The following is a 23,260-nucleotide window of genomic DNA, read 5'->3' as shown; positions in this document are numbered from 1 at the left end:
CCCTGCGCGGCGAGACCCCGCGGGCTGTCCCGCCGCCCCAGGAAACCCCATTTCTGGCCGTTTTGCTGTGCCCTGCACGGCGAGGTCCCGCGGGCTGTCCCGCCGCCCCAGGAAACCCCATTTCTGGCCGTTTCCCACGCAGGGCTCTCAGCTGTGTGGACGGGCGCAGGGCGGACTCGGGGCCAGGCGCGGGGGCTGTGGCCGGTCCCAGCGGGTCCCCCCGGGTGGACACTTCCACAGCATCTGCTGTCACTTACGAGAAGATTGGGAAGAGATGTAAACGGGTCCTTGTGGGTGGAAGTGTTTTATCTGACTAAAGTGTGGGCTTAAAGGAGGACGTTGAGGGACCTCTGCAGCCGGTGGCCCAGCTGGCCCCCGGGCACCGGGCTGCAGCGGTCGGGGAGCAGACAGAGCCCAAGGGAGCGAGCGGGGCTGAGGCCGTGCAGCCCGCACCTGGAGCTGCAAAACAGCCACAGGGGGAAGTAAACAGTTGCAACCAGAGGTCCTCGGCTCACAGCGGGAGATTCACGCTTTACAGACCCGGACAGCGGGCCCTGCTTTGCGCAGGAAAACCTGCAAGACCTGCAAATCTCGGCCTCGCTGTGAAGGATTTGATGCTTTGGCCTTCTCCGACCTCCTTTCTCTGTAACCTCCCCCCCAGTTCCTGCATTTGCAGCTGCAGCTACTCCCAGCACCTGCAACTGGCGCCGCCGCAAGCGCCCATGCCGTGCCCACGCACAGCGAGCCGCGCCGTCTCGCCGGGCAGGTGGCTGTGCTCCCGGCGCTCCACGTCGGCCCCGAGCCCACGGAGGCTGTGGAGGAGCCAGGGGCCAGGACAGCGCAGCCCCCGCCGTGGGGCCAGGCCGGGTGAGCGACTGTTCACAGACTCTCAGAGTGGCTGAGGTGGTTGGGAGGGACCTCTGGAGATCATCTAGTGCAAGCGCCCCTGCTTCAGCAGGGGCATCTAGAGCACGTTGCCCAGGACCGCGGCCAGGCGGGTTTGAATCTCTCCAGGGAAGGAGACTCCGCAATCTCTCTGGCAACCGGGGCCAGCACTCCGTCACCCACACAGCACAGAAGTTTTTCCTCAGGTTCAGATGGACCTTGCTGTGGTTCAGTTGGTGCCCGTTGCCTCTTGTCCTGTCGCTGGGCACCACGGAGAAGAGGCTGGCCCCATGCTCTCCACGCACCCCCCCTCGCCCCCCACTTCACAGACTGGTACACGTTGGGGAGATCGCCTCGCCGGCTTCTCTTCTCCCGGCTAAAGAGGCCCAGCTCTCGCAGCCTTTCTGCAGAGGAGAGCTGCTCCAGGCCCCTCAGGAGTCAGCCACTGCCCCCCACTTTAGTAGCAGCAGCAAACTTGCTGAGGGCGCACTGCGGGCCTTCCTCCAGGTCATCGAGGAATACGTTGACCAAGACTGGAGCCGGTGCTGACCCCCGGGGCACACCGCGAGCTACACGCCTCCAACTAGAGCCTGCGCCACTGACCACAGCCCTCGGAGCTCGGCCAGCCAGCCGCTTCTCCATCCACCTCGCTGTCCACTCACCCCACCCACACTTGCTGAGGTTACCGAGGAGGATGTGAGGGGAGACAGTGTCCAAAGGCTTGCTGAAGGCCAGGCAGGCAACATCCACTGCCCTGCCCTCCCCTACCCAGCCAGTCGGTGCAGCCGAGAAGGCTATCAGATTGGTCAAGCATGATTTCCCTTTGGGGAATCCATGCGCACTACTCCCGATCACCACCTTGTCCTCCACATGCTTAGTGAGGACCTCCAGGAGGAGCTGTTCCACCACCTTCCCAGGGCTGGAGGGCAGGCTGCCGGGCCTGTAGTTGCCCACCTCCTCCTCCTCCTCCTGGCCCTTTTGGCAGACGGGGGGTGACCGGCCACCGGCCCCGTAGGGCGAGAAACGGTTAAGAACAGCAATTGAAGCCACGCAGTCGGTATGTGCTCGTCTGATACGCCCTGGGAAGCACGTGTGGGGTTTCACGTGTGTGTGTGTGTGTGTCAGTCTGTAGGCACACACGTCCACACCGTACACGTACACACGGACATCTGGCACCGCACGCTGTGGCCCGAGGGCAGCCGGCCGCAGGCGCGCGGGGGCTGCCGGGAGCTGCCGCCGCGCGGGGGCTGCCGGGAGCTGTAGTCTCTCTCGGGTGCCGCAGTCGCCGGCGGAGGCTGCCGCCGCGCGGGGGCTGCCGGGAGCTGTAGTCGCGCGGGGGCTGTCGGGAGCTGCCGCCGCGCGGGGGCTGCCGGGAGCTGTAGTCTCTCTCGGGTGCCGCAGTCGCCGGCGGAGGCTGCCGCCGCGCGGGGGCTGCCGGGAGCTGTAGTCGCGCGGGAGCTGTCGGGAGCTGCAGTGGCGCGGGGGCTGCCGGGAGCTGTAGTCTCTCTCGGGCGCCGCAGTCGCCGGCGAAGGCTGCCGCCGCGCGGGGGCTGCCGGGAGCCGCGGGCGCCACGAGCCGTCCCGGCAGCCCGCGGGGCGATGGCGGCCATGGCGGCGGCGGGCGCGGAGGAGCGGCGCGGCGGCGGCGGCTGGGGCGCGGCGGGGCCGGAGCGCGGTCCCGGCTCGCTGGACTCGCTGCTGAGCCGGCTGCCGCTGACGCCGTCGCCGCGGAAGCGGACGGCGAGCCAGTGCAAGCCGGAGCCGCCGCTGCTGCGCACCAGCAAGCGGACGATCTACACGGCGGGCCGCCCGCCCTGGTACAGCGAGACCGGGGCGCCCGTGGACGAGGCCTTCGTCATCGGTGAGCGCGGGGCGCGGCCGGGGGCGCAGGGCCGGGGGCGAGGCGGGGGCGAGACCGTGGGGCCGGGGCCGAGGGCGCAGGGCCGGGGCCGGAGGCGGGGGCCGGGGCTGGGGCGAGGCGGTGGGGCTGGAGTCGGGGTCGAGGCGGTGGGGCCGGAGGCGGGGGCCGGGGCTGGGGCGAGACCGTGGGGCCGGGGCGGGGGCCGGGGCTGGGGTGAGGCGGTGGGGCTGGAGTCGGGGCGAGACCGTGGGGCCGGAGGTGGGGGCTGGGGCCAGGGCCGAGGGCGCAGGGCCGCGGCCGGAGGTGGGGCTGGAGGCGGGGGCCGGGGCTGGGGCAAGGCGGTGGGGCTGGAGTCGGGGCCGAGACGGTGGGGCCGGAGCCGAGACCGTGGGGCCGGAGGCGGGGGCCGGGGCTGGGCCGGGGCTGGGGCAAGGCGGTGGGGCTGGAGTTGGGGCCGAGACCGTGGGGCTGGGGCCAAGACCATGGGGCCGGAGGTGGGGGCTGGGGCCAGGGCCGAGGGCGCAGGGCCGCGGCCGGAGGTGGGGCCGAGACCGTGGGGCCGGAGGCGGGGGCTGGGGCTGGAGTTGGGGCCGAGACCGTGGGGCCGGGGCCAAGACCGTGGGGCCGGAGGTGGGGGCCGGGGCCGGGGCTGGGGGTGAGATGGTGGGCCTGGGGCCGGGGCCGAGACGGTGGGGCCGGGGCCGAGACGGTGGGGCCGGGGGCTGGGGCTGGGGCAAGGCGGTGGGGCTGGGGCCGGAGGTGGGGCCGAGACGGTGGGGCTGGGGGTGAGATGGTGGGGCTGGGGCCGGGGCCGAGGGCGCAGGGTCGGGGCCGAGACGGTGGGGCTGGGGCCAAGGCAGAGCCGGCCGCGCTCACGCCCCTGCCGCCCGCAGGCCTGTGTGGCGGCAGCGCCTCGGGCAAGACGACGGTGGCGACGCGGATCATCGAGGCGCTGGACGTGCCCTGGGTGGTACTGCTGTCCATGGACTCCTTCTACAAGGTGCGGGCCGGGGGACCGGGGGTGGGACCGGGGGGCAGCGGGCACGGCGCTGAGCGTGGCGCCTCCGCAGGTGCTGGACGAGGGGCAGCAGGCGCTGGCGGCCCGCAGCGACTACAACTTCGACCACCCCGACGCCTTCGACTTCGAGCTGCTCATCAGCGTCCTCCGCAAGCTGAAGAAGGGCAAGAGCGTGAAGGTGCCCGTCTACGACTTCACCACGCACAGCCGCCGCCGCGAGTGGGTGGGTGCCGCAGGGAAGGCAGAGCCTGTGTGGGGGGCTGTTGGGGGGGAGTGGGTGGGGGTGCACTGCCCTGGGGTGGTGGGAGTGGGGGGGGGGGTGCGCTGCCCTGAAGCAGAGGGGAGCAGCTGGGGGGGGGTGGTGCTGCCCTGAGGGGAGGAGCAGGGAAGGAGCAGCAGGGGTGCCCTGCTCTGTTGGGGGGGAGCAGTGGGGATGTGCTGCCTTGTGGGGAGAAGTGGGAGTGATCAGCAGGGGTACCCTGCCCCATGAGAGGGGAGCAGTGGGGTGTGCTGCCCTATGGGGAGCAGCGGGGGGCCAGGAGGAACGCTCGTGCAGTACTGGGGGGGGGCAAAGGGCGGTGGTGCGGAAGGGGTTGGTGTGGGGGACTCAGGGCTGCAGGGGCAGGGAAGTGTGCGGCTGCGGGCAGGGGGAAGAGGGCCTGGCACAGAGCTCAGGGAGGCGCTGCGGCATAGAGCTGAGTGTGCAGGAAGGACAGGGACAGGGGCTCGAGGGGGCCTGGGGAGGTCTAGAACAAGCCAGGCTCTATTGGGGTTGGGGGATAGAGAGCAGGGGTGAGAACAGAGGCCTTTAAATGTTGGGGAGCATAGGTCAGCTAGGCGGGGGGTGTTGCTCACTGGTGGTTAGAGCTCAACGTGGGTCAGGGGCTGAGGTGTTGTCTGGACTGAGCGTGTTGCTGCTGTGCGATGAGGGAGCAGCACAGGTATAACTCTTATCTGCCCACAGAAAACAGTGTACGGGGCCAACGTCATTGTGTTTGAAGGGATTCTGGCTTTTGCTAACAAGGAGTTGCTGAAGGTATTGTTGCCTGATGCGGCTGGTCTTGGGCTCTCTTCCGTGCGAGGTGTGGGAGGAGGCTGCAGTGGGGTGCCGTACACGGGACGGATCATGTCCTGGCCCAGCCCTCAGTGCTGCTTGGGGGCAGGGAGATGGCTGGGCCTCTTTGGAGGAAGAGCTCATCCCTCCGTTTGCTGACAGAGCACCTGCATGTCAGAGCTTTCGGTGGAGGCGGTGCTGGATGCCGTCACTGTACGGGGTCAGATCTGGCTGAGCTTTGGGTGGGGAGTGAGGCAGGGTCTAAGAGGGCCCTGGGATGCAAGTGGGAAGCTGGATAGGGAGGTGCTCACCCCTTCCAGTTTTCCAGCTCCTGGACATGAAAGTGTTTGTGGATACGGACTCTGACATCCGACTGGTGCGGCGGCTGCAACGCGACATCATGGAGCGCGGGCGAGATATTGTGGGCGTCATCAAGCAGTACAACAAGTTCGTGAAGCCAGCCTTCGAGCAGTACATTGAGCCCACCGTGCAGGTTGCTGACATCGTGGTGCCCAGGGGTGAGACTGCACTGCGTTTACTAGATCTGACCTATGTATCAGGAGTGAATGGCCTGTAGGCCCTGGGACAGGATTGGATCAACATACATCTGACTTGGCTTCTTTGCTCCCCTGTCAGGTGGGGAAAACTTTGTGGCTCTGGACCTCATTGTGCAACATGTGCACAGCCAGCTGGAGAAGGTGAGGTGCAGGCTTGACTGATGCTAGCTTGGGTGAGGAGGAGGAGGAGGAGGACCCTGCACGCAGAAGGGAGGATGGGGCTGCTCACAGCTGCCTTAGCCTCACGGTCCTGGAACCTCCAGGGACTCTCAGTGTCGCCTCCCCCTTTGCAAAAGGCCTTAGCCCACCTCTCGGGGCAGACTGAGCTGGGATGTAGGGGCTGGGGAAATGGAGACAGGGCTGGGCGCAGCACCTGTCCCTGCCCGTGACTCATGGCATTTGCACTCTCGCCTGGCCTTGTTCACCTGCTGTCCCCCTTGCTCCCAAAGCCAGCTCGTTGTGATCTCACTTGTCCTCGCTAACCTCATCCCTTACTGCACCCCAGTAGTCCAGCCTTGCCTCCTGTGTGTGCCCAGCCGCAGTTTCTTGTTTTCAGTTCAGCCTCAGGAGAAGGGGTGGGAGCTGGATCTGGACTGCCTTTTGGAGGCTCTACCTGGCTAGTGCAGTGACTGGATGTTCTTTCTTTCTTTCTTTCCCGTTTTGCCACACTGAATGATTCTGCTGTGCCACCCAGCGTGAAATCACTGTCAGGTATGATGGAGACCCTGTCAGCTGGAGAGCGGCAGGTTCCTGGGCTGGGGGGTGGATGGCTGCTAGTACCTGCTCTTCTGAGTCCTGCCTCTTCTCTGTCCCTGCTGGCTGAAGCTTTGGTGGGACATGTGAGCAGAGCTGCTCTTCCTTGACTTTGGAGGTGGCTGCCATGCATGCAGCTTGGTTGGGGTTAACCGGCTGTGGTGGAAGGCCCCTGCACAGCTATGTCTGACTCGTGTGACTGGCTCCCTGTGCTGCTCCTGCTCCTTCTTGGACCGTGGTTCCTGCCCTGAATGCTAGAGTGCCCTAGGCTGCTCCCTTGTATGGGAGAAGTGCCCTGGAAAGTCTTGCCTGTTCTCTAGGACATCGTGCAGGCAACCTCGGTGGGGCAGTTCCCGTACCCCCACGCGATGTGGGCAGACTTGTCCCAGGGTATCCTATCCTGTCTTGTCTGTGCAGAGCTGCCTCTCCCGCTTCCCAGATGCTGGCAAAAGCTTGTTTGTACAGAGGCTGGCTGAAAGCTAGATTTGTGGGTGGGGAGAGGTTTGCTCCAGTTTTATGGACTGGTGCTGACTTTCGGTTTAGTATCTGGCACTAAATATGAAGCCCTCTTGGGGATGGGCAGTGAAGGCCAAGCTCTTCCTCATGTCTGGCCTGTGCATCTGGTTCTCCAGGAGATGCTTTTCTTCTCAGAAGAAGGCAGTCAGGGGGCCTGTGGGAGCCCAGCCATGGGAGCTGCCATGTGCCTGCACTGTGCAGCTCTGCTCACTGCTGTCTTGTTGCAGGGCAGCCCTGGCCTCTGCCCACCAGGGGCAGCCCCTGCCGAAGACACTGAGCGTCTTGGAGAACACGCCACAGGTGCGAGGCATGCACACCATCATCAGGTATGTCCTTGCCTCCTTTGGGGATTTCCTGAGTGTCCCTTATAGGTGGACAGTGGTTGCAGGACCACACTACCAGCTGCTGTGAGGTTTCCCATCCCCTGCCTTCAGGGCTTCAGATGAAGGTGTTTCCTTGGAGCAGAACTGCTGAACAGAGCTGGCTCCAGTCTAGTGTCAATTTTTGCAATAAGACCTTGGCACGTCTGCCCTGGGAAGGACAACCCCGGAGAGGTTGTGGAGTCTCCCTCCTTGGAGATATTCCAAAGCCGTCTGGATGCAGTCCTGGGCAACATGCTGTCGTGCTGCTGTAGGGGACCCTGTTTGAGCAGGGAGTTTGGACTAGATGATCTCCAGAGGTCCCTTCCAACCTCACCCGTTCTGTAAATCTCCAATTCTGGGGTGGCCTTTGGTCCACAGGCGGGCTTTTCCCATGCCCGGAGGACCCTGGCAGTTCCTCCCTAGCTGGAGCACAGGTCTGGAAGCTAGTGGTGCAGGGTCGTGTGCCGCTGCTGCCTGTCTCCTGAGGCGCTTGATTTTAGACCCAGCTTACAGAGGGGGTCCAGACTGCTGCCCTGTTGCCTCCCTGGCTTTGCCTGTCACTTGATCCTTTCATTCCACATAGATGCTCTGTTTTCTTCCAAGTGATAGTAGCATTAGCGTGGGGTCAAGAACCACATCCCATGGGACTACTAACACATTCCTTGTTACTGCTGTTGCATGTGTTACTCCCTTTGAGGTGAGTTAGCAAGCCTGGAGGCCATTAGGAGGTGCCAGCTGGTTTAGTGTCCTAGCATTGGAACTTAACACAGAAGCTTGCAGCTTCTGTGTGTATTTTTGTCACTGGGTTGTAAAACAGAGAGGGGCTGCTGACCTAAGCAGCTCTGTTCTCTAGTGTCTGGCTGCTCGTGCTGTGCGGCTGGCTACCAGTGCTCGTGTGTAGGTGTGAACATTAACCTCAGGGCCACACACAAGCTGTGCACCTTCTGCATAGCAAGCGTGCTGCCTTCTTCTCCTCAGGTTCCTGTCTGTGCAAGAGAGCATGACTCTTCCCTGTCAGAGTGCAGGCCCCAAAGGCAGGTCACAGTGATGGCGAAAAAGCAGATTATGTGCCTTGCCAGATGCTCTAGGTGACCCTGCTTGAGCAGGGAGGTTGGACTAGATGATCTCCAGAGGTCCCTTCCAACCTAAACGATGCTGTGATTCTGTGATATGATGTGGTATGATGCGTGCACCAGGGAGAGATTTGTGCCGGTGTCTGAAGTCCATTGTACCTCATCCCTAGGTTGTGAGTTCCTAGCAGTTCTGAGTTCAGGTCTGTCAGTTTCTAAGGGAACCTTGGAGCAGGTGTGACCTTGTCCCTGCAGCGTCTCCTTCCTCCAATGCACTGGCAGCAGCTTCTTCACGATAGTCCGAGCTGATTTCTCGAACTCATCTGCCCTCCGTGCTCGTGGTACACTGGTAGATGAAGGTCATAGGGAGATCCTGGGGTCTCACACCTCCAGCGGCTTAATGTTGTTTGTTTGGAAATGGGCAGGCGTCTTCCTTTATGCCAAGCTTATGCAGGAAGAGAAAAAGGGAAGACTTTGTGCAGGAGCCCTCCCCATCTCTAGCCTTCCTGTTTGCAGGCTCTGGTGTAGACCTTTTGCCTAAGGCTCTCCTGTTTCTTAGGAGACCCAGGAGCGTTATGTTGATGTTTGCTGCTGTCAGGCAAGCCTGAGCCTGGGCTAATGCATTAGCAGTGCCTAAGTGCCAGGCTTCGAACAGTCCCTGTCCAGCAGAGACAGCACCCCAGGAGCACTCTGAATCCTCTCTAATCTATTGCTGCTCCTGTCTTCCTCCTTGATGTCGCTATTCTTTTGCCATGCTGGGAATGGCCTGTTTTTCTGGGCCTGTTGTCCCTCTGCCTTTATGCCACAAGCGTCCAATAACGTTAAGTTGTTTAGACTTAGGAGTTTGTTCAGCTGCCTTGGGGAGGGATGGATCAAATGGATCTCAAATTACTGTAACAACACTGTGGTTCTGGAGCTGGCTTGTGTGATTGACAGGGGTGCAGGAAGGCAGACTTTGCCTCTTCCAGATGGCTGATGAAAAATACCACATTTATGAGGGGCGTTGACTTGCCCTGTCAAGCCACCTCCTCAAATCCTGCTGCAGCCCAACAAAGCAAGGAAGACTGAAGCAAATCTGTTACTAAGAGCTCTTTGAGTTGAGGAAATCTTTCAGCAAAAAGTTTCTGTATTCATCAATGTCAGGTAGCTTATATTTTTGGCGCTTACGGGTAACGTGTGATTGCTTGGCAGCACTCAATTACTTCTGCGTGACTTCAGCAAGGTTCTGTGCCCTCATATCTGACTCTCTGGGCTTCCCTCTGCACCAGAGGCACTGCTGCGTGCCTGCTGGGTTACTCTTCCTGGCTTCCCTGGAGAGATCTAGACTGGTGGAGGATTGAACGCACGCATTGGCTGGTCTGTACCTTCTGCCAAGCTTCCTATACTTCTGTACATGAAGTTACTGTGTCTTGGCAAATCTGAGCTCCTGCCTTTATTCCAGCTTCTGGGATGGCAGTGCGGTGGTGCTGTCAGCTCCTTTCAGCAGTAGCAGCCCTTGTGGAGTGCCAGTGCGCCCACTAGCACTGCGTTTCTGAGTTTATCGGCACACCAGACCTGCTATCTGTGGATGCACCAGAGAGCTGTTAAGCAGGTTTTCCCTCCAACCTCCCTTTTTCCATTCTGCCTTTCCCAGTGCAGTTCCCTTGGAGACAGCCTGTTAATCTCAGCTTGCCAGGCTGCTGCTGGCCAACATCATCTCCCTGTTGTTCAACATTGGAGGCTCTTCTGTGCTTCAGCCTTCTGTCTCTTTGAGGGTCCTCCTGGAAGATTATGTTGTGGCAGTAAATGAGCATCTCACCAAACACAGTCATGGCAACTTGAGTCTTGGCGTCTCAGGGAGAAGGAGTTGCCAGAGTGATTTTCTGCTGTTGTGGAGAGGTGGAGACTGAAAAACAATCCTAAACATAGAGTAGCTGAATGATTTTGTTCATGTTCAGGCTGAGAATGGAGAGTGCAATAAGGGTATGGGTCGTAGCTTCTAACTTACAAGAAACCCCTGCATCAGGGCCAGATCATGATAGTAGGTAGAAGCATTTCTTACCACGCATCGGGACTCCTCAGCACATGAACAGTCTTTTCTGGCCCCTTCACAGCCCTGAGAGTCTCCACCAAAATTTCTGGTCCTATTTGCTTATCAAAGGAAGAAAATTGGTCTAGAGATGTTTCTTTCCTTTTTTTTTTTTTATTTTATTTTTTTCAATTGAAGTACTTGACTTGGATTTTGAGCAAACACTCCCACCTTAAGTTTTTCATCTTGCATTTGGTAGATCTTTTACAGCCATTCTGCCTGGTGGTGTCCGGGTGTGCTTTGGCTGAGAGGACCACCTTGGGCAGCATCAGTGTGACTTGGTCCTGGAGCTTCTGAGACAACTAGACCAAGCTTCTGCCACCTGGAGATGGATGTTTGGCTGTTTGGGCACGTGATTCCTTTCAGCGGGTAATGCAGTGGGACTGAGTGTGTGCGTTGTCTGCAGAGCCACTTACTCCTCCCACTGCTACATCTTGGGCTGTCTCTGCCACAAGAGAACTGGGCTCTCTTTCCATTGTTTGCATCTTGGCACCCGTATACTTGTGGAAAGGCTCCAAGACATAAGGATGCTCCTTAACCCCCTGGAGTGCTGTCCTGAGACTGCATAGGGACCTCCCCTCTGTTGAAGCACTAACCTGCCTGTCCCTCCCTGAGCCCTGTACTTCCAGGGGTCAGGGACTGCTCCAGGTGACCTGACTGCTCCTGTCCATGGGAGAGCAGCCCAAGGGGTCATCAGAACCAGTGCAGAGATTCTCACGGGGCAGCTGACTGCAAGAGACTTCCCTGGGGAGGCAGAGCTGCTGATGGGACTTCTTCTCCTGGAGCTCAGAAGATGCCAGGGCTTCCCTGCAGAGTGCCTCTCACAGTGCAGAGGCTCTGTCTGTACTCACAAATCCGTGTGCTGCTGCAGAGGCCTCTTGATCCAAGACTGCCTTTGGGAAGGAGACCCCTCCTCCTCTGTTAAGCTAGGGATTTCAGGACCCTCTTCCAGGTAAATATTTGTGGAGAAGACTGCTCCGTGTTGCCTACAACGTGGGTGTGCTTGTAGGCAATCCTTGCTTCTCCTTTGGGTTCTTATCTACTTTCTCAGATGAACTGTTCACTTGTGCACTCACACCTTGCAGTTCTCCTGCTCCCTCAAGGTACCCCGTGGACTCCCAGGGACTGCGGGTTCGGAAGTACAGAGGGGGGCTGCCTCTCTGTAGCCTTGTGCATGCTGTGTGGAGACAGCGGGCTTTCATGCACCTCCGGCAACGCGGCCAAGAATTCTGTGGGTGAGCGTGTGGTTTGAGCGCACCCACAGGAGGAGCGCACATGTAGACACAGCCCGTCTTGAAGAGAGGTAGGCAGGGCACTTCTTTCTTTTCAGATCAGAATCGGTTTTCTGACCTCCTCTGGGAGTGCCCTATTATCCCAAGGTTTTTTTGAAAATATCCACATTGGTAGGTCACAGTTTGCTTCTTGGTCACTGCAGAGCTCTTGGATGCAAACTACCCAGCTCTGACTGCAAAAAATATCTCAGGATAGTAGCAGCTGTTTATCCTTCTCCTGAGCTACTGTTGGCTGGAACATGTCTCATCATTGCTGTGTGATAAGAGAAACAGCAGATGATGCCCTAAAATACAGAATTAAAAATATTCAGTATCCTTCTGCCTTTTCTGGACTGTTGCCAACTCCACCACTTCCATCTGGTAACTGGCAAATCTTGTTAGGATTCCTTTGTTCCTTATGTTCTCAAGAAAATATTGTGGCTATACATAGGTAGCACTGTTTTTAGATATAGGTCAAAAAGAGAAAACAGATTTCAGCAGCTCCTTATTAATACTGCCTCACAGTCCTTCAGCGCCAGTTCAGGGTTCTCCCTCTTGGTTATCGCTCTGCTAGAGAACCAGAAACTTGTTCTTCAGGGTTTTCCGGCAAAAGGACAGTTATGTTACAACCTGCTATTTACTCTTTTGTCAGAGCAGCCACGGGCTGCAAGGAATAGAAAAGGGATATCCTTGGAATCTTTATATGGTCCCATTTTAAATATCTAGCAGGTCTCAAAATCTCCTTGTTTTCCTGCTGATTGACCTCTTGGTGTAATTACTTTGCCTTCAGGCATTTCACACTTACAAAAAAATGCTAGTGGAATAATTTTTTTGCTTACCTGAAAATAAGCCCTCTGAGAAAAGTGGGACTGGGAGAGTCCCACCTGCCTGTTCTTAACAGAACTGCCTTACGCACTTGTGTCACTGTGCTTTTTTTTCTTTTAAAGAGTGTGTTGTAGGAAGTACATGGTATCATGCAGCAGTTTCTTTCAGGTAACTAGTGAGTTAGACGGTTAGCACGAGTGTGTGCTGATGACCAAAACACTCTCAATATGAAAAGCCCTTCCGTCCCCTGCACTGGGATTAGATTTTATGTAAATAGAGTTGGCTTTAACATTTCTGGTGGAGAAGAGGGAGGTTTCCTGTAAATTACGACCGCATTGTGTTTTTTATTCTGTGCATCCCTTCTTGCTGCCCCCAGCACTTAGTGTGATGAGATTTTTGTCATGTATTTAAAAAAGTGCTTGGTTCCTGGCAGTGGTTTGTCTCTAATTTGATGCATAGAGAAGAGTTGAGGACATGTGTCAGAAGTTGTTTTCCATGAACGGTTTCGGGGAACTCAGTTGCTCTTGAGAGGGAGGTGAGCTTGTTTCTTCCATGTTCGAGTGCCGCAGGAGCCAGCCATCCTGCTGCGTCGTGGTCAGTTGCAGGTGTGCTCGTGTCCCAGCTCGTGCCTTACCTGACAAGGCCAATACAAAACACTCATCGCTTGCTCCTGCGTTTTCGACGCCCAAACAGCCGCTAAGGCTGTCTGACGTTCTGCTGTTCTCTCCTCCCTTTTTGCTGCTCCTTGTCTCCATGTAGTCAGCAGTTACCTTCTAAACCTCCAGCCCTGCAAATCTTCCAGTGGAGATTCAGCAGCAGTCAGAGAGGTGGTGCTCAGAATGAATAATGCTGCACCTTTGTGCTTACTTCTCAGGCACCCGTGTAACCTCTGTTCAGTGTCAGGACGCACACCTAAACGAGGCTGATGCCATGCTCTCTTGTCCCTTCCTTTTGCTGTTGGTTTTATGCGCTTTCTTAGTTTAGCCAGCCAGCCCGCCCGCCCCACAGAGTCAGCTCTGAACCATCTCCCCTTTGTTCTGAAGAGGACTGAGCAGTATTGCACAGCCTCCTTTCACCTTACACCATTTGCATTGTCTGTTGCAGGTTTTATGTCCCGGTTCCAGGGAAACTGAACGTTTGTCTTGACTGTGTGGTCCTTCCCAGACAGCGCTCTATGTCTTAGCAAGTCCCAAAACATATTACCACGTCCTTTTATGCTCTGAACTTTATTCTCAAGTTGGATGTCATTTCAGCTTCCTTTATGACAACATGTAAGTTCCCTTGCACTTGGCAAGTGCAGGGTCCTGGCCCTGGGCAGGAAGAACCCCATGCACCGGGACAGGTGGGGGCTGAGGTGGTGGAGAGCAGCTGTGCAGGGCAGGGCCCGGGGGTGCTGGTGGGCAGGAGGTTGATCAGGGGGCAAGAAGGGGCCGTCGGGGCCAAGGAGGCGGAGGGCAGGGCGTGCGGCGCTGGGCAGAGCGCTGCCCCCGGCGGCGGCTGGAGGCGGCGGCTCGTTGCGGGGCGCTGGCCGAGGCCCCGGGCCGAGCGCTGCCTCCGCTGCCGGCTCCCCAGCAGCAGAGCGAGGCGGCGCTGCGGGAGCGAGCGCAGCGGAGGGCCCCAAAGACGGGGCAGGGCCAGGAGCAGCTGTGCCGCGCGGAGAGGCGGCGCGAGCTGGGCCTGTGCGGCCCGGAGAAGACTGGGCTGGGGGGATCTTATCAATGTAAGTAAGTAAGTAAAGTAAGTAAGTATCTGAAAGGAGGGTGTCAAGAGGGTGAGGCCAGGCTCTTCTCAGTGGTGCTCAGTGATAGGATGAGAGGCAGCAGGCTCAAACTGAAACACAGCAAGGTTCCTCTGAACATGAGGAAAAACTTCTTTACTGTGAGGGTAACTGAATACTGGTGCTGGCCGCCCAGAGAGGCGGGGGAGTCTCCATCCTTGGAGCTATTCAGAAGCCGCCTGGACACAGTCCTGGGCAACGTGCTCTAGGTGATCCTGCCTGAGCAGGGGGGGTTAGACTAGATGATCTCCAGAGGCCCCTTTCCACTTCAACCATTCTGTGATTCTGTTTGCATGCTGCTCTGATGCACTGAGGAGTGGGACTAACACATTTCCTCCCAGGTGGAGGTTTGATGCTGTGTGCTTCAGGCGTTCTTCCTACACGTTTCATCTACAGTGGGCAGCGGAAGGTCATTAATGCATTAGTCTTGATTGGCCTCCGTTGCTTGGCCCTGCAGTCAGTGGCAGTAGCTGGTTGTCTTGACCTCCAAATCGATGGCATTCAGAGCACCCTGCTCCCTTCACCATCTTTGTTGTTAGCGGGGAGCCTGTATCTTTGCAACATCTCTTTCTCAGACTTGTGTCATTCTTGAGCCATTTCTGGATCGTAGTGGAACTCTCTGAAACTGCGTCAGTTCACTCGGATTGTTTTAAGAGCTTATCTGCGATTCTTTAGTGGTTCGATACCAAGTTAACAACTTCTACTGAACATTTTTTTTTAAAACCAGTTGAATCTCATTTCATGTGGAGGTGATTATCTGCACCAAATGGAAATGCTTTCCTTGGAGAGTGAAAAGCCCCAGGACCTATGTCTTTGAGGAACTGTTAACTGTGGACAAAGGAGAATCAGTTGCTAAAAAATCTCTTCCCTTTTGTAAACCCCCTTAAATAGGTCCATTGCCAAAGAAACTAAGTAGCTATGGAATAAGAAGAAAGATCCTTGTAGTTTCAGATACTTCGCTGAAAGGTAGGAAGCAGAGGGAAGGAGTAAATGTTGCACTGAGAAAACTGAGGGGAGTCATCAGACAGTCCTGCTGGGATCTATGATGTTCAACATGTTTGTTGAGCCCTTTTGCCTGGATCGGTTTTGACCGAGATGACAGTTTGCTGCTATTCAAGTAATAAAAATAAATGCCAGCTGAAGAAGTGCAGAACGGTTTAGACTGTGGTTTGCAGCTGTTGAAATGGCAGATGAAGTTCAGCATAGGTAGTGGCAAGCAAGTCCCTTAGGAAGGGCAGTTACTGCCTTGTGGACTGGCCTGTGCTCTGTGAGCACCTGAACTAATGGGTTCCCTGGCAGACTTTGCTCATGCTCACTCAACCCTGCAGCACTAATGGTGGTGCACGTCCTGGGAAGGATATTTGCAGTGCAGGCTTGCTCTTATGCTCAACCAGCGCCTGGCAGGACTGAGGGCAGTAGCTGATGCCCCAGTTGATGTAAGCCTGTGTGATGCCAGACTGGCTTCCGCTTTATGGATTTCTGCCCTCACATGGGGCAAAGGCCTTTGTCTACATATGCGCTGTGGTGGAAGCTCTGAAAGGAGCCACTGACAGCAGTGCTGAGTCCTGTGGACCATATATGCTCATGCATCACCTGCCAGGTTGTCCTATGAAGGACGCTGGCTCCTACCAAGGCAGAACCTGGACAGTTGTGCTAGTTCTGCCTGCATTCATGACCAAGCTGTTTGTGTGCTCCCTGCAGTGTCTGGTCAGAAGTGATAACCATTTCTGTCCTCTGGCCCCCCGCCCCCGTAGATCTTCACAGGTGCTGATATCTTGCCCTGCCAAGTCCTGCAGACAGTGAGCACCGTTGCAGTCCCTCTGCCTTCGCTCTCCTATGCTTTCAGTCTTGTCAGCCGCTCTGAATGCTTTTCCAACAACCTTCCCTCCATGCTCTCGTTCTCATGACCGTGCTGGTGAGGTTCACGTGGTCCTGCCTTGTCGCCCTGTTATTACTAGCAGGTTCCTGGTCACGCTGCAGCCGCAGCTCCCTTTGCTCCCTGATGGAGCCTTTTCGCAGGTCTGCTACCAGGAACATGGCAGGTGGAGGTTCCCCATCCCCTGCTCAGCCCTTGCAGCAGGGGCTGCAGTCTGAATGTCCTTGAACTGCAGTTAATCCAGATTCCCCTTTTGCAGCTACTGCTTTTCAGAGGTGTTCTCCCAAATTCTTTGTCATGGTAACTTGGAGGTAGTGTTCCTGCTGGTGTCCTCCTCCCTTTGCTGTTACAGAGTCCCTCTGTCTGGGTCTACAAGTCATTTGCAAAGTCGCAGCTGTTCTGTTGCTCTGCATCTCTTGCCTGCCTGGGGCTTAACGCTGAGTGCTAAAACCTCTGTCTGAATTCGAGTCTGTGTGTGATCCGTCTGGCTTCAGAAGAGGCCAGGTTATGGCTTGTCAAGGCAGAGACTGTATTTAAGAGAAGTGTGGTCCCTAGACATTAAAATGTCTACTACCCTGTTGCATTAGCAGTCCTTGCCATGGGGCTAGCCAGTCCTTAAATGATCTCAGTGTTTCTTGTGCAGGCAAGATTACGACGACTCCATGGAAGGAGATCCCACAGCTTTTCTGGCCCCTTTTCTAGTAGTTGACTGCTGTTATCAGGAAAATGCTCCTAAAATCTATCCCAACTTGTGCCGTTACCTCTCGTCCTGTCCCTGTGCCCCCCAAAAGAGTTCAGCCCTTGCTTCTCTCCGCCCACGCGTTAGGTAGTTGAGGACGGGAATAAGATCTCTCTTTGCCTTCTCTTCTCCCAGCTGCACAAACCCACCTCTCGGGGCTTCTCCTCGTATGTCCTATGCTCCAGCCTGGTGGGCCCCCGCGTGCTCCAGGCAGCTCATGCCCATCTGGTACTGTGAGCCTGTGCAGGAGATGTCGCCTCACTGGTGCTGAATAGAGGGGATAACCCCTTCCCTCAGCCCGCTAGTTCACATGGACATTTCATTCCCTGCAAGCTTTTGCAATGTCTAAGCACCCAGGCCAAGGGCAGCTGCTAACATCAGCCAGGCTGAGGTTGAGGGCTGCAGTGCTGTGCTCCACTCCCCATTAATGTGTGGTACTTGGGGTTCCAGCTCTGCTGCAGCTGAGTGCCACTGTCCCTTCCATCACATCACAGGACATGCTGAGATAACGCATCTCTTCCATGACTTGATATGTGCTGTGCCAGACCCTTTTCCCAGGGTGATTCTGCAGGCAGAGCTTCATGCCTGGACCTGCAGTCAGCCTGTACGGCATTTTCTTCCCATTCCTCTGCGTGCCAGGTCTCCTGCCAAGGCCGTTCCTGGATAGTCGCCTGTCACTCTACCCAGAACAGCACCCGGAGAAGCTCTGTCCCAAGCTGAGACTTTAGGAGGGGATGGGGATAATCCTGCGGGCTCTGGCCCTTCTCCTCCCTATGCAGTCTCAAGGGAGATCTCCAGATGGGATGCTGTAAGCTGGGGGCTTAAGAGCCTTAATGATTAGTAGCAATGTCTCATTCCCCTTCCTCCTCCCCCGAGAGCCTCTGGGTTACCACAGGTTGTTCTTTGTTCATTCTTGCTTTCCTTTTGAGCTCTTTCTTTGCTGGCTCCAGGGTGGAGCAGGGACTCCACTCTCATCTCCCACGTGGATATCGTCCCTCAACAGGAACAAGGACACAACCAGGGATGAGTTCATCTTCTACTCCAAGCGCCTAATGAGGCTGTTGATTGAACATGCCCTCTCCTTCCTGCCGCTCAAGGTATGTGACCGCTCCTTGGGTGCTGCCATGGCCACATCATTGCCTTCCCTGTGCCCCCCTGAGCAAGCTGGGCCATGCTGGAGCCTGGATTTGTCTGTACTCTGTTAACCTCCCCTTTCTTCAGTCGGTTACTGTGGAGACGCCCCAGGGGACAACGTACGAAGGAAAGCGATTTCACAGGCAGAGGGTGAGACATTGTCCCAGCCCCTTTCTCCCTCGCAGACATGCAGCTCCCCTGTCTCTAGGGTTGGTACTGACTGGGAAAACTGGTGGCTCTCTGGGTCCATCCCTGTGCGTAGGAACTGCTTGGCTAGGCTCGTTTCCCCCATCCTACGGTGCAGAGATAAATGCATTCAGGCCTCGTTGGAGCCTCAGAGCTCCCCAGGGCACAGACTTATCTCTTGGGCCCTGGGTGCGAGGGTGTCGCAGAGCTGTGGAGCTGGGGAAGGGCAGGAGAGATCGGAGATTGGACTTGGGCATGAGGACATCTGGGGGCACCCAGCTGGTCTTGCTGCCGCGCTGTGGAGACAGTGCTGTGTGCCTCTGAGGAGGCTATGGGGCTACTGCTCTGGAGGCAACGCGAGGGGCTGGGCTCCTCCGCTCGAGTGAGCGACATGCAGGGGGCTCATCAGGGTTGCTGTTCTCCTAGTGCAACGCAAAGCAAACATGCTCTTGTCCCTTCCCCAGATCACAGGCGTGTCCATCCTGAGAGCAGGGGAGACCATGGAGCAGGCCCTTACTGCTGTCTGCAAAGACATCCGGCTGGGCAAGATACTCATCCAGACCAACCACGACACAGGGGAGCCCGAGGTGAGCGGTACCTGCTGGCCTGGGGCCGTTTCTGGCGTGGAGCCTCACGGCCAAGCTCCTGTCCTCAGCCAAGGCATCACGGGGTAGATGACCCTGTCTGCTTCCCTCCGCAGCTCCACTACCTGCGCCTGCCCAAGGAGATCAGCGAAGACTACGTCATCCTCATGGACAGCACCGTGTCCACGGGCGCTGCAGCCATGATGGCAGTGCGCGTCCTGCTGGTGAGGGGACGAAGCTGGCGGGGCACAGGGGCTGGGGGCACGCAGCCCTCCTGCAGCTGGCCAGGCTCTCACGACTGCCTGTGCTGCAGGACCATGATGTCCAAGAGGACAAGATCTTCTTGCTGTCGCTGCTCATGGCAGAGATGGGGGTGCACTCTGTGGCTTACGCCTTTCCTCGTGTCCGCATCATCACCACTGCCGTGGACAAGAGGATCAACGAGGAGTTCCACATCATCCCGGGCATTGGTGAGGGGTGGACACTGGTGTGTTGGCCACACAGCCTGTGCCTCGCGTGCCCCTGGCCAGGCCCCAGGGTCTCCCTTGTCTCGTCCCGTCCTTGTCACAGACCGCCTGGGCACCCGCGGGGGGACTGTGATGGGGGTGCCACGGTGCCATGCTGAGAGCAGAGCCCTGTTCCCCAGGGGTCCTCGGCTGTGCTGGGGAGGGCGCAAAGTGGGATGGGGCCCAGTGCTGCCATTACCTCACTCTGTCCCCTTGCCCTTCAGGGAACTTTGGGGACAGATACTTCGGTACGGACGCCCCGTCTGCCTGGTGTGACAGTGACAGCATGGACTACTGAGCTGGCTGCCCTGGCCACCAGCCGGGCTGCCCACCTCTGCCCCCAGGAGGGGCTCTGAGCTGCCAGCCTGCGCCCAGTCCCAGCGCGGGGCCCCGTGCCTACCCTAGGCGCTGCAGCCGCGCAGGACTAGCCCCTCGCCGCCGGCCTCTCCCTCCGCCCCGCAGCAACGGCTCCTTGTGGGATGGATCCTCACCTCTGCGCAGGGAGGGACGTTGCCTCCTGCGGCCCGCTTCGGTGAGGTGGGGAGAGAGGCCGTTCCTCGTTGGCAGGAGATCTGCTGCTGCAGCCCGGGCCAAGCCGGCGCACTCGCCAAGGGAGAGGCGGTCGGCGTGGAGGGCCCCTCCGAAGCACGCGCCTGCCCCCGTACGGGGGCTCGCTCCCCTCGCGGCTTCCTCCGGGCGCTGCCTCTGCGCAGGGGCAGGCTCACCTGCTGGAATCTGTATTTATTGGTATTTATTCCGAGCGGCTGCCCGCCTGGCTCGCCTCCTGCCCTGCCCGGGCAGGCCAGCTACTCTCCGCAAGGATGCTCGTTGCCCGCCCGGGCGGCGCGGTGCTGCCCCGGCGGGCCGGACTGCAGGCGGGGGGAGCGGCCGGGCCGGGGCTGCCGCGCTCGGGGCTGTACGCGGCGGCCGTCGCCTCCCTCGGCAATAAACGGGCAGCGCCGAGCGCCGCGTCCTGCTCTCGCCGGGGGCGGGGCCGGGGGCGAGGGGGCGGGGCCGGGGGGCAGGGGGCGGGGCAGGGGGGCGAGGGGGCGGGGCCGGGGTGTTTCTGCGGGGGCGGGGGTCCGTCTGTGACGCACTGCCGCCGCTCCCAGCGCGCCTGCGCGGGGCGGGGCGGTGCGCGCAGGCGCAGACGGGGCGGCCGTGCGGAAGCGGCGGCGGCGGCGGCGGCGGTGAGGGGCGCCGGGCCGGGCCGTGACGCGCCGCCGGTGCTCGTCGCCGCAGGCGGGATGGCGGAGCCCAGCCGGCCGCAGCGGAAGCTGTCGCGGGCCGGGGAGAGCCTCTATCATGTCCTGGGCCTGGAGAAGGGCGCCTCCCCCGAGGAGATCAAGAAGGCCTACCGGTACGGGGAGGGCCGGGACGGGGCGAGCTGGGCCGGGCCGGGCCGGGCCGGGGGGCGGCGGCGGCGGGGGGCCGGGTCGGGGCCTGGCGGGGGCTGGCGGGGGGCCGGGCCGGGGGTCGGCGGGGGGACGGGGCCTGGTGGGGGCTGGCGGGGGACCGGGCCGGGGGGCAGCGGGGGGCCGGGGCCTGGTGGGGGCTGGCGGGGGGCCGGGCCGGGGGGCGGCGGGGGGCCGGGGCCTGGTGGGGGCTGGCGGGGGGTCGGGCCGGGGGGCGGCGGGGGGACGGGGCCTGGTGGGGGCTGGCGGGGGGTCGGGCCGGGGGGCGGCGGGGGGACGGGGCCTGGTGGGGGCTGGCGGGGGGACGGGGCCTGGTGGGGGCTGGCGGGGGGTCGGGCCGGGGGCCGGCGGGGGGACGGGGCCTGGTGGGGGCTGGCGGGGGGCCGGGCCGGGCCGGGGGGCCGGTGCCGTGCCCTGCCAGCCGCGGTGCCCCGCAGGAAGCTGGCCCTCAAGTACCACCCGGACAAGAACCCCGACGACCCGGCGGCGGCCGAGCGCTTCAAGGAGATCAACAGCGCCCACGCCACGCTGAGCGACGAGGACAAGCGGCGCGTCTACGCCGAGTACGGCTCCATGGGGCTCTACGTGGCCGAGCAGTTCGGCGAGGACAGCGTCAAGTACTACTTCCTCATGTCCAAGTGGTGGTTCAAGGTGAGCCCTGCCCCGCCACCGCGCGCCTGCCGCTGCCGGGCCCCACGCCGCAGGGCTCGGGGGCCGCTGCCGGGCAGGGCAGCCTGGGGCCGGGGGGCCGCAGCGGGGCCTGGGCTGCCGGCGGGCTCAGGTGTCTCACAGCGCGCCTGCCCCCGCGCAGGCCCTGGGTCTGTGCTGTGGTATCATCACCTGCTGTTGCTGCTGCTGCTGCTGCTGCTTCTGCTGCGGGAGGTGCCGACCACCTGAGGAGGACGAGTCCTACAAGTATGTCAACCCCGAAGACCTGGAGGCGCAGATCCGTGCGGAGGACAACAGTGAGTTAGGCAGTCTCTGTTCCCTTTTGTGTGCCCAGCTCCTGCGTCTGGGAGTGCCTGGCTTGCTCCTGCTGCACGGGGTTTCTGGGGGAGGTCTGGTCTTGTCTGGGGAGACCGGGCTCTTGTTAAACAGTAGGGTCTGACTTAGCATCATCTGCTGCTCAAGGGCTGACGCTTGGTGTTTCCAGCTTGGGTCTTGGCTGGTGGCAGCTGGTAGAGGGAACTCTTGCGCAGGGTTCATGGAGAATATCTTGTGCTTCCTTGATTTCCCTTGGGAAAGGTCTCCCTGAAGGCACAGCTCTGGGATCTAGAAATCCTTGGGGAAGGAGCGTGGGGAGAGCAGCCGTGCTCTAGGCTGGTCCCATTCCCAGTGCTGGTAGGCAGTGGCTGTGCTGGTATCTACAATCTGAAATACTCTGGGATTTGGAGTGATCCTGGTCATCTCTGCAGGCTTCCCTGGGGTAGGGGGCACTGCTGGAGTGGCTGCGCGCTGGCTGGAGGTGTGGGCCCTTGTCAGATGGGGCTGGAGAGCTGTGGTTCGTGGGAGGCTGAATGAGGGTGCTGGGATGTCACAAGCAGCTGTTTCCTGGCACCGCAGCATGGGATTTAGCCGCTGACCTGCAGGTCTTCTTTTCCAGATGTGCAGACACCTATTGTGGCCCAGCCCCCACCTGCTGGAGCAGAGCCGTCGCCGGGTGTCAGCACCAAGACGGACGCATGAGGCTGGCCTCAGCCCCGCCAACAGCCCCAGGACTCTGGGCAGGGATCCCCCTTTGGGACTGTCCCTCTCCAGGACCCCTGTCGTGCCACCCAGGGTGGCTGTCCAGCCTCACTGTGGCTAGAATCTCAGGTTAAATTAGCCAGCATCAGTGCAGAGGCTCTTGTGCCCCTGTTCGAGCTCCACAGAGATACCCTGCATCCCCGCACTGGCAACAGAGGTGGCCTGGAGCCCCTTGCTGCTGTGCCCCATCCGCAGTGCCTCTTCTGCTGCTGTGTCCCAGCCCAGCCCTGGGCGCTAGCTCTCAGGTGAGGCCCCGCTGAAGGCAGACTGGATCCACTGTGACTGGACTAAGACTGGAGAGGCCGGGACTGGCTCCCTGCTGGGACCAGCCCGGTGCGTGGCCTGGCCGCTCACCAGCAGCACCGGGCGCCCCGGCCCGTGTGCGCCTCGGCCCCTTGCTGCCCTGCTGGCTCTGGCTTGACTGGGGGCCGCTGCTTGCGGCTGTGGCGGCAGCCCGTTGCCAGAGCCGGTTGCTTTCCTTGGGGCCCAGCAGCGCGCGGAGGCCGCCTGGCCCAGGCTCCGCAGCCTGCAGGAAGCGGCCGAGGGTATTAGAGACCATTAGCACTGTAATCCCTGGGGCTGGGCTGAGCCCGCTACCTGCCCACGTGGGGACCCTCCTTACGGGTGCTGGGTGCCAAACGCCGCTCGCGGGGCTGGGGTGCGGCCTTCTGTACCTCCTTGCTCTGTGCCCCCGTGGTCGCGGGGCGCCGGCTGCACCCCCTTCTGCCTGTTGCTGGCAGGCTCCCTGCAGGGCTGGGCCCAGGCACAGGCACTTTCCTTGGGTTTGTATAGGTTTTATGGGCACCATTAAAGGATGATGGGAGGGGAACATGTTTCTGTGTGGTCTCTACCCCGGCAAGAGCCGCCTGAACGCTCTCAGGCGGTGGGACGTGCCCTTCCCTGGCTCTGCCCTGCTCTGGCTGAGAGCCGTGGCCGTACCATAGGGGTGGCGGGCCGAGGAAGGGTCGGTGGGTCGCAGCCCGAGTGCTGCCAGAGGGGACAGTTGGCGACAGGAGTGAAAGTTGTTCTGCCTCCTGTCAGCTTCCGGGGAGAGCTC

The 23,260-nt window shown here is 59.8% G+C and overlaps 2 protein-coding genes across 3 annotated transcripts; both read left to right on the top strand.

The window, feature by feature from the left end:
• The first annotated feature begins 2,484 nt into the window (after positions 1 to 2,484).
• Positions 2,485 to 20,004, top strand: LOC104138088 (uridine-cytidine kinase-like 1). Of its 2 annotated transcripts, XM_068936594.1 has the most exons (14): positions 2,485 to 2,746; positions 3,640 to 3,746; positions 3,817 to 3,987; positions 4,729 to 4,800; positions 5,147 to 5,336; positions 5,455 to 5,516; positions 6,070 to 6,086; positions 6,872 to 6,970; positions 17,636 to 17,729; positions 17,854 to 17,916; positions 18,417 to 18,539; positions 18,653 to 18,760; positions 18,850 to 19,006; positions 19,267 to 20,004. In XM_068936594.1, exons 1-14 carry the CDS (start codon positions 2,485 to 2,487, stop codon positions 19,338 to 19,340), a joined length of 1,599 nt encoding a protein of 532 aa, XP_068792695.1. In that variant the 3' UTR covers positions 19,341 to 20,004. The 2 variants fall into 2 exon arrangements, with proteins under 2 accessions (XP_068792695.1, XP_068792696.1); XM_068936595.1 differs by lacking the exon at positions 17,854 to 17,916.
• Positions 20,005 to 20,178: 174 nt separating this feature from the next.
• Positions 20,179 to 22,262, top strand: DNAJC5G (DnaJ heat shock protein family (Hsp40) member C5 gamma). Its single transcript, XM_068936596.1, has 4 exons — positions 20,179 to 20,402; positions 20,895 to 21,108; positions 21,269 to 21,422; positions 22,061 to 22,262. Exons 1-4 carry the CDS (start codon positions 20,290 to 20,292, stop codon positions 22,141 to 22,143), a joined length of 564 nt encoding a protein of 187 aa, XP_068792697.1. The 5' UTR covers positions 20,179 to 20,289; the 3' UTR covers positions 22,144 to 22,262.
• Positions 22,263 to 23,260: the final 998 nt, after the last annotated feature.

Source organism: Struthio camelus, chromosome 3 (assembly GCF_040807025.1).
Source record: "Struthio camelus isolate bStrCam1 chromosome 3, bStrCam1.hap1, whole genome shotgun sequence".
Lineage (NCBI taxonomy): Eukaryota > Metazoa > Chordata > Aves > Struthioniformes > Struthionidae > Struthio > Struthio camelus.
The sequence above is the reverse complement of the archived record's forward strand: the minus strand, read 5'-3'. Positions and strand labels throughout refer to the sequence as shown.